The sequence below is a fragment of the Neltuma alba genome, unplaced genomic scaffold, assembly GCF_004799145.2.
Source record: "Neltuma alba isolate B1F8T4 unplaced genomic scaffold, ASM479914v2 tig00011511_pilon, whole genome shotgun sequence".
Taxonomy (NCBI): Eukaryota; Viridiplantae; Streptophyta; class Magnoliopsida; order Fabales; family Fabaceae; genus Neltuma; species Neltuma alba.
Window position 1 is genome coordinate 21312 of NW_021636179.1, and position 10373 is coordinate 31684.

General features: G+C 31.3%; 1 protein-coding gene across 1 annotated transcript; it reads left to right on the forward strand.

The window, feature by feature from the left end:
* Positions 1-5924: 5924 nt before the first annotated feature.
* Positions 5925-9704, forward strand: LOC114714578 (UDP-N-acetylglucosamine transporter ROCK1-like). The gene is given in 9 exon segments (XM_028899322.1): positions 5925-6036; positions 7241-7289; positions 7394-7620; positions 7939-8137; positions 8223-8328; positions 8331-8365; positions 8825-8899; positions 9222-9300; positions 9303-9704. Coding segments are annotated over 9 exon segments (933 nt in total). The 5' UTR covers positions 5925-5953; the 3' UTR covers positions 9383-9704.
* The last annotated feature ends 669 nt before the right edge of the window (positions 9705-10373 follow it).

Consider the following 10373-nt stretch of genomic DNA (forward strand, 5'->3'; position numbering starts at 1 on the left):
AAAGTAAGTAAATAAATGGTTTTTGGAATATGATTTTATACCTACAAGTTGAGTTTTGGTCTGAAAAAAATTAGAGAATTTTCCTATGATAAAAGGGAGCTAGTGAAGTAGATGAGTGAATTTATAGAACCAAGAAACATTAGAAAGTATTTGTGTTAAAGTTACGATGGAATAAAGTAATTTAATGTTTCCCTTAAGAAATAAAAACCCTAAAGGCACTTTATATTTAGTTATTATCATCATTTAAAGTCATATACAATAAGAGAGCGAGTGTAACAGCAGGACAAGGATATTAGAACACATGTCAGTGCTATTGGAAAAGTCAGGATCCAAAATAGTACCAGATATGGTGCAATATTACAAAATTGATGGAGAAGTAAACTAGGGTTTATTTTTGGACGAATTTCTCCCTATTTTAGGCACCATTTTCATAGAAGGGTGGTGTTGGAATTGTAGTAATTGTTAAAGAACAAAATTGAAAAGAAAACCTCTTTGGATTTCAAACTACTTTCCATTTTAGTCAAGGAACATGGAAGCTTGAGAGCAGAATACAGTCTTTGAACTTATATAGAGGCTTAGAAAATATGACATATGACCATTGTAATTTTATACAAGATTGATTGCAGAGTATGAAGGGTTAACTTGGGAAGCTTTATAAATTCCCCCAATTGTATGAAGAATGTTGGTCAACTTAGAAGAGAGAAGGTTGAAAATTTTTGTCCTAAAAAGAAGAGAGAAAGAATAAGAAGAAGAGCAAGAGAACTTAAGCAAACCCAAGCTTCCACATAAGTTAGGGTTTGTGCAGCCATATAGATTGTTGAGTTTAAATATGGTTTTGATGGTAATTGAAAGCTAGAAACCCTAAAAGGAGGTGCTGTCCAATTATGGTTAAGTTATGGAAAGGATTTATTGAAATTAGATTAATAATTAAGAAGAAGAAAAGAGTAGAAATTAAATAATTTTGTGATGAAATTAAAAAAAAATCTAACTTTTCCTTGATATTTTGTAATTTTTGGCCATAGCTAGGGTTTATGTTAGGGTTGGATTTCGATGATTTTGATGCTGCCAATGCGTTTAAAATGAAAAATTGTGTAGAATATAAGTGATAAAGTAAGTTTGGAAGTATTGGACTTGAAAATGAAATTTTGCCCTAAACCCTATAATATTTTGGCCAAGTTCAGTTCTAAAGGAAAGAATAAAATTTTGTTTATTTTGAGTTTGAAAATAGATTGTACATGCAAATTATGTAGAAATAACATCTAGAATTAATTTTAGAAAAATTGGATTGAAATTTTAAAAGTTGGAGGTTAAAATATATTCAAGAGAGTTATGCTTGGAAACGGCTTATTGTTATGGCTCTAATAAGTAAATGTTACGATGCGTTAATGCAATTAGAGCCATTTGACATCAAAGAAGATGAAAGGGAAATGTTAGTCAAGCAACTTCAAATGTTGGTTGTAATGGGAGCAAGAGAATGAATGTGACAAGTAAAAGGTATCAAATTTTACCTTACTCTTATGTGCTTGATATTTACTTGCATGTATGATATGTTTGTTATGTTTATGTGACTTTATGAACTTATATATTGTATATGCGATTATACTTGAAGCATGTCATAGGCCTATGCGATTTATGAGTAATACATTATAGTTTCTAAACATATCATTACATTATGAAAATGTTAAATTTGCAAGCATGTTATGAATACTAAGCTATGTCTTATATGTTTGGGTGGTAATTGTTTGCTATTGACTTTTTTATAAAGATAATTCAAACATAAATCACATCACATTAATTAAATTTTACCCTAATTCAAATTTATAAAACTCAATGAAATAAAAGTCATTTTTATGGCCGTTAATCCAAATACACCATTTATTCTGGGATGGGATAGGAGGTTGCCATTTTAATTTTACATGTTTAATATATACTGCCTCCAATTCTATTTATAATATTCCAAAATTTAAATTAGTTTGGTTTTTTAACAAAATCCTATAAGAATTGTCTAAACATTAATTATATTTTTACCAATTTTTTCTCATTAATTTTCTATGCTCTCTTCTTATCTTATTGTCACATTTCATTTTCTCTCATCTTTTGTCTCATTAATAGTATTTTTCTCCCTTATTTGCCTTTTCATTAAACAAGAAGATACTCGGGAAAAAAAAACAGAGATTTAATTTTTACATATTTATTTTTTAAAATTAATTTTAACTGTTTTTTAAATAATATAATTTAGTTAATAGAATCTTATACAAGAAAGAGAGAGTAATAAATAACTAGGGGGGAAAAATGGTTTCTATGCTTCTTTTCTCCCCTGGTCAAAACCGAAAAAACCAAAGGTTAAATTTAAAATCCTGTTCAGGTAAAGATCCTGCAAAGATTGCGTTGTCTCGCTGAACGAATCTCCAAGAAAGCCATGGTTAGGACTTAGGGTGTGTTTGGTTGGAGGGGAGAGGAGGGGAGGAGAGGGAAAATGAGCCCCTCCCCTCATTTGGTTAAAAATTTGGAGGGGAGGGGAGCTAAAATGTCCCCTCCCCTCCCTCCCCTCCCCTCCCCATTTTGGCTCCCCTCCAAATTGGGGGTTTTTGGAGGGGAGCTAAAATTTTGGACCATTATGCCCTTATGGTTTTTTTAATATTCCACTTCTACTCATAAAATATGTTATTATAATATTTATTTCAAATAAAAAATATATTATCCTAAGTAAAAAAATAAAAATATATATACATTATTATAATTAAAAATATATTATAAAAATGATTTATAAATAAAAAATTATTTAAATAAAAAATTATAATATATAAAATTAATTGTTTTTTATAAATATATTATTTATTAAATATATTTTAAAGCTGGAAAAAAAGATAGCCTAAAGAAAATAAAATTTCATTTTTCTTAGAGCATATAAAATTTGTTAATTTGATTATTTTAAATATATTATTATATTAATTAGAATAAAAAATTACTATACCAATTTTTTAATACACATATTAACATGATAAGACTGAATTTTTATTAAATTATATACTTTAAATTAAGATGTAAATTAATTTATATAATATATCAATAAAAAACATAAACTAATATGTAAGGGTAAAATGGTAAATTGATTATTACTATCCCTCCCCTCCCCTCCTTGAACCAAACAAGGGATCATTAAATACCCTCCCCTCCCCTCCTTTTTAATCAAACTAAACAAGGTGAGGATAAAACCTCCCCTCCCCTCCCCTACCCTCCCTCCCCTCAAACCAAACAGGCCCTTAAGGGTGTGTTTGGTTGGAGGGGAGGGGAGGGGAGGGGAGGGGAGTCCCTCCCCTCATTTGGTTGAAAATTTTGGAGGGGAGGGGAGCTAAAATGTCCCCTCCCCTCCCCTCCCCTCTCTCCCCCCATTTTGGCTCCCCTTTAAATTGGGGGTTTTTGGAGGGGAGCCAAAATTTTGGACCATTATGCCCTTATGGGTTTTTTTAATATTCCACTTCTACCCATAAAATATATTATTATAATATTTATTTCAAATAAAAAATATATCATCCTAAATAAAAAAAATAAAAAAAATATACATTATTATAATTAAAAATATATTATAAAAATTATTTAAAAATAAAAAATTATTTAAATAAAAATTATAATATTATAAAATTAATTGTTTTTTATAAATATATTATTATTAAATATATTTTAAAGCTGGAAAAAAAGATAGCCTAAAGAAAATAAAATTTCATTTTTCTTAGAGCATATAAAATTTGTTAATTTGATTATTTTAAATATATTATTATATTAATTAGAATAAAAAATTACTGTACCAATTTTTTAATACACATATTAACATGATAAAACTGATTTTTTTATTAAATTATATGATTTAAATTAAGATGTAAATTAATTTATATAATATATCAATAAAAAACATAAACTAATATGTAAGGATAAAATGGTAAATTGATTATTACTATCCCTCCCCTCCCCTCCTTGAACCAAACAAGGGATCATTAAATACCCTCCCCTCCCCTCCCCTCCTTTTTAATCAAACCAAACAAGGTGAGGGAAGGGGAGGGGAGGGGAGGGGAGGGGAGGTTTCATCCTCACCTTGTTTGTTTGATTAAAAAGGAGGGGAGGGGAGGGTATTTAATGATCCCTTGTTTGGTTCAAGGAGGGGAGGGGAGGGATAGTAATAATCAATTTACCATTTTATCCTTACATATTAGTTTATGTTTTTTATTGATATATTATATAAATTAATTTACATCTTAATTTAAATCATATAATTTAATAAAAAATCAGTCTTATCATGTTAATATGTGTATTAAAAAATTGGTACAGTAATTTTTTATTCTAATTAATATAATAATATATTTAAAATAATCAAATTAACAAATTTTATATGCTCTAAGAAAAATGAAATTTTATTTTCTTTAGGCTATCTTTTTTCCAACTTTAAAATATATTTAAATAATTTTTTATAATATATTTTTAATTATAATAATGTATATATTTTTTATTTTTTTACTTAGGATAATATATTTTTTATTTGAAATAAATATTATAATAATATATTTTATGGGTAGAAGTAGAATATTAAAAAAACTACAAGGGCATAATGGTCTAAAAATTTGACTCCCCTCCAAAAACCCTCAATTTGGAGAGGAAATGGGAGGAGGGAGGAGAGGGGTCCCCTCCAAAATTTTTAACCAAATGAGGGGAGGGGCTCATTTCCCCTCCCCTCCCCTCCAACCAAACAAACCCTAACGTTATGTTTGGTACGGGATTTTTGGAGGGGAGGGGAGGGGAGTTGCTCCCCTCCTCTTGTTTGGTTGGTGTAATTTTTTAGGAGGGGAGGGGAGCCACTTCTCTTCCCTCGTTTGGTTAAGATGTTTTTTAAAGAGGGGAGGGATTCTTCTCCCCTCCCCTTCCCTTCTAGCCTCCCCTCCAAAAGTGGGGTTTTTTAGAGGGGAGATGAGAGATAATATTTTAATTCCTTATATACCCTTTTGATTTGTTAACCTCTAATCAGTCGTAAACATTTCTACATAAGAGAGTTTTTTTGAGCATCTAACAAGAGGTTATTAAGATAATTGTCTCCAAAATTAGTGAGCATTTGTAAACTTTTTTTTCTCTTCTTCTAATTCCAAGAGGTTGTTGGTATTTTCTTTCACCTTCAAGGTCTTTTCTCTGATTGAAATCTATCACTCGTGATTTTTTATCTTGATATTTTATAAGTGTGTGACTATGTCTTGTAAATCAAAATTGGTGAATTGTATTATATATATAGTTATATCTTAACAAAATAAAAAAGTGAAAAAATTCATTTAAATTTTATAAGGTTAAAATAGTCAATTTTTTATTAGAACAAAATAAGGTATTATTAAAATTGCTCCCTCCCCTCCCTTCCAATCAATCCAAACAGGAGATCATTAAATCCCTCCCCTCCCTTCCTCCTCCCTCCCCTCCCCTTTGTAGCTACCCTCTCCTTTCCTCCCCTCCCCTTCCCTTGATTAAAATCCCTCCCCTCTCCTTCCCTCCATCGAGCCAAACACAGCGTAAGAGGACTGAGGAGGAGCCAAGAAACAAATTAATTGCTGGTCCACACCAGCCGATTCTATTGCTGCCGTGAGGTAAAATATTTTCCCACTAACAGCTTCATGCGTCAATCTGTTTTCATTTTTAATTTATTTATTGTTATAATCTGTTTTAGTATGACGAACTAATGATCTGTTTGTCAAACCCGGCCCGCGGGTTCACGAACGACGCCGTTTTTTGGGCATCGCGGGATTTCCCTCCTGGTAAGAAAAGCGTTTCATAAGGGGAATGATTTTGGCTTCGCATCAGATCCAAACCGGAGGGTGAAGAAAAAGAAATTCGGAGTTGAGAGAACCAGTCAACCTTAGTATTTGTAGTCGCCAGCAATGGCGGCACACCTAAGTCCAGAGGTACCACGCAAGGCTCACACGGGATGAATGCAAGGGTTTGGCTGTATTCGATCCTCCTCACCTTGCAATATGGTGCTCAGCCTTTGATTTCTAAATGGTTCATCAGGTGTTTTTTCAAATTTACTTTTAAGAATCCAATTTGCCTTGATTACTTTTCTGTTATTTACTGTTTGGGTCTGGATTCTCACATCCAACGAGATTATGGGGCTATTTTGCATTCCTGTTGATTAAACATGAACGCCAATTAATGCATTGTCAGTTTATCCTGAACATGATAAATCGCTCGTAATATTTTCGGCTTGACATGTTAAGATTTTGGTATTTTAGATGTTTATCCAATAGTGACAGAGGGCAGGTTTTATATCTATAAAGATGTTCCTGTGAACAAGGGCAATTTAAATTAACTTCCTTTTTAGGTCAATTGACTCCCTTACGTTAACAGATCGTCATTTAGTTAGTGGTTGTTGGCAAGATTAAATTAGGGCATTGGAAAAACAAGATGGACCTGATTAATCGCGCTAGTATCGATCAAAAAGTATAAAAGGATGACTAAGCAACTGTATACGTGTGTGTGTATTTGTCAATTTCCAATGGCGAAATTTTGAGATAAATTGCAGAAAAAGAGAGGGCTTTTATTTTCAAGAATCCATGCAATTAGGGTTCTAGAAGTTGAGACATTGTTTTATTTCCTTTTGAGCTATTTGTTGACTTGAAGAATGGCCAGTATGGTCCAGAGTGGCCCCCCCCCAAAAAAAAAAAAAAAAGAGAGATGGGATTTAGAAAGCGATGTTAGCTGCATTCATTTCCTTATATTGAGCGTGTGACATCCTAAAATATTAATGTAGATGGGAATATGATTGCTAGGCTGAGAAACTGTCTGAAATGAGGGCCTGGGTTTGAATGAAAAGCCGATATCCCACTTATATGTCCTTGTCCACTAGTCTGTTTCCTTCATAATGGAAGGAATTTCCTCTTTTTATCCTGAAAGTTGTGCTACTTCATGTTAGTGTAATGAAACATTTTCAGTTCATGCCATTTGCCTTGCCTTTATATCTTATAGGCATATGCATGTTAAGTACTTTTGGTTTTAATGATAAAGATTAGATTGTTTTTCTACCAAAATCATTCTGATTGGGATTTATTTGTTAGTGTATCCTTACTTATAAGTTATTATTCACGTGGGGGGGATTTAATGTGTTAAATTTGGAATTGATTTTCTAATCATATCCTTGTGCATGAAGCAGTGACATTTTATAGTCAATGGTTGTATGAACCTGTATTTTTAACCTCATTTCCCTTTCCTCTCACAGAAAAGAAGTTATTGTAACTTCATCTGTTTTGGCATGTGAGATTGTAAAGGTAACTATTAATCAAATTTGTCTCGATTAGTCATATGTACTGTTCATTGCTTCTCTAACTATTTATTGGGGAAAACTCAAGTATTCTTTTTATATGTTTTTTAGGTTATATGCGCAGTAATTTTCATGGGAAGAGAGGGCACTTTAAAGAAAGCATGCAAAGAATGGACTGTGATTGGTGCATTGACTGCATCAGGACTTCCTGCAGCTATCTATGCTCTTCAAAATAGCTTGTTGCAAATTTCGTACAGGAATCTTGATTCACTCACTTTCACAATGCTGAATCAGACAAAGATACTTTTCACTGCATTCTTCACTTACTTAATATTGAGGTATACCACGAGATTAACATCCTTAATGTTTATGCTTTGCTAGATCTAACTCATGTTCAAATGTGCTCTAGAAGAAACTTTAACTATCTTCCATGTTAGGCTGGTATATGGTTTGATTGAATAGTGCTTGTATATCAGAAGTGATATATTGTTTGTTGCTCACTTTACCATTAAGTTGCGATATGCATTAAATTGTGGTTTAATACTTTCATACTTGCTAGTAAATTTCCCTGAAGGAATGAAAATCTAGATGAAAAGTGCTTTGTATTAAATAAGATCTTGAGGGTGTTCAAGGCATCTAATAATAACTTAATACAGGCAGAAACAATCAATTCAACAAATTGGGGCTTTGTTCTTGTTGATAGTTGCTGCTGTTCTTTTAAGCATTGGTGAAAGCTCTAGCAAAGGTTCTACTGGTGGTAATGCCGATCAGATTTTATTTTACGGGATTGTTCCAGTATTAGTTGCTTCAGTGCTCTCTGGGTTGGCTTCTGCATTGTGTCAATGGGCCTCTCAGGTTACCAGAATTTAAAGTTTCAGATTTTTTTTTTTATTCATATGTTTTTTGTTTATACTTGTAGTATTCATTCATTTTATGACAGGTTAAAAGACACTCATCATACTTGATGACAATAGAGATGTCTATCGTTGGGAGTCTATGTTTGTGTCTTAGTACTTTGAAATCTCCAGATGGGAAAGCTATGAGAGAAAAGGGTTCTTTTATGGTTGGACTCCTTTAACTTTGGTAATTTTCTTACTATTATTTGGCCCTTTTTGGTCCTATTTCGTAGCATTACATATTTGAGCCATGTTTCTGGATAGGTCTAAGAGACTCGAAAAGATCAAATCTTGGTCCTCTGGTTAAGCATTTGCATTTAGCTGTACCTAGCTGAAGGATTTTTTTTTTTTTTTAAATTTTTGTTAAGGTTTTCGTTGATGTTATCCAATCATGTTGACTTTCATCTTTTCTGCAAAATGATAAGCCATAGATTTATGCTCAAATTAATTGTTCTAAAAAAGTTAATAATTGAATTGTATTTTTGAAGGCTGTTATATTGTAATTTATACAAAGTTCATCATTTGGAAATTTTTAGTGCCTTGCCCTATGCATTCTATTTACCTGCTTTGAGTTTGCCTCTTTAATTAATGTTAGTCTTGTATCTCAACTTCGGACGAGTGATATATTGATATTTATTCATTTCAGATTCCAGTGATTTCCAATGCCCTTGGCGGAATTCTTGTAGGTTTAATTACAACCCATGCCGGTGGTGTTAGAAAGGTGAAAAAACTAGTTACTTTGGAGAAAGCATAAGGTTTTTTATTTTTAGTATATATGATTACTAGCTTAGAAGATGCTGAACTGTATTGATGAAGCAATTATAGAAAGTTTAAATCATCAAACTGCACATATCTGGTCATATGTAATGCTGGTTTAAACTAGGGATATAGTTACTAGATAACTTATAAAAACAATTAAATGAATGAGGAACCTAGTAATTTATAGATCGAATTATACTTGGTCGGGAGAAAAGGATTCATTTTTGTCTTGGCTATTGTATGAAGGTACTTACGGGTGTGTTGTGGTTCTGATGTGGTTGCAGGGATTTGTCATTGTTTCTGCACTTCTAGTTACAGCATTGTTGCAGTTCATTTTTGAAGGAAAACCACCTTCCATATGTTGCCTGTGGCTCTTCCACTTGTGGTCAGTAGCATTTCAATATATCAAAAATATCCCTACCAGCTTAAGAAGAAGGTGTCGTAAAGCCTAACCGCAACAGGATTTGGAATGCATGACATCGATTGTTTCTTTGTATCCAAAATATATGCGTCTTGTATATGATAGAAAGTAGAAATTCTTCTCAAATCCGACCTGGACTACTAATCAATATAATTAGGATTGTATTCATATTCTGGCCTCTTCATTTTGTAACACGCGGCATGATAATGAAATTCATTAAGAAAAAGCATTTTATATTTATTATGTTTCACTTGCTATCTTATTATTCATTATTTTTTATTTGATATGATTCATGTGTTTGTAATCTAAAAGTATTCTTGGCCCGTGGCAGTTAAATATATATTAATATAATTGTATCGATATTCATCCCTCATTGTTTTAATAATATGCCATTATACTCTTAGTTAATAAATAATAAGTTTGGTAACATTAATTACGATTTTTTTAATTTTACTTTTGTTTTTTTTTCCCGACAAATAGTATCTCTGTTTTCACTGACTTTAATCATGAAGGGAGAAAAATTATGAATGGAATCGGTAAAATAATTTGAGAGAACTATAATATTCATCACTCATCTTCATACCAATTGGGTATTTTTTTAGTCAGTGTATTAATAAAAAAACAAAGGAAGTATAAAATCAAACAAGATATTACTTCTGATCTTTAATATAAGAATTTGGTTTACTTTTATTTTGGTTCTAACTTCTAAATATAAGAATCTAATTCAATTTATCTATCATATTTATCTATTTTTTTAAAATAGTCTTTATAATAATAGTAGTTTTTAACCAATATATTTGATTAGCAATGATATTTTAGAAAAGATAACACTTATTTATTATAAATAACTGATTTATTACTTTCTTTAATCTATTCAAATTAGTTAACTAGTTTTTATATTAAGGACCGGAGGTAGTATATCTTTTGTAATTGCATAAAATTTAAAATATAACTTTTGTTGATTATAAATTATGAATATCATAACTTGTTATAAATTAATAACTACAAACAAATT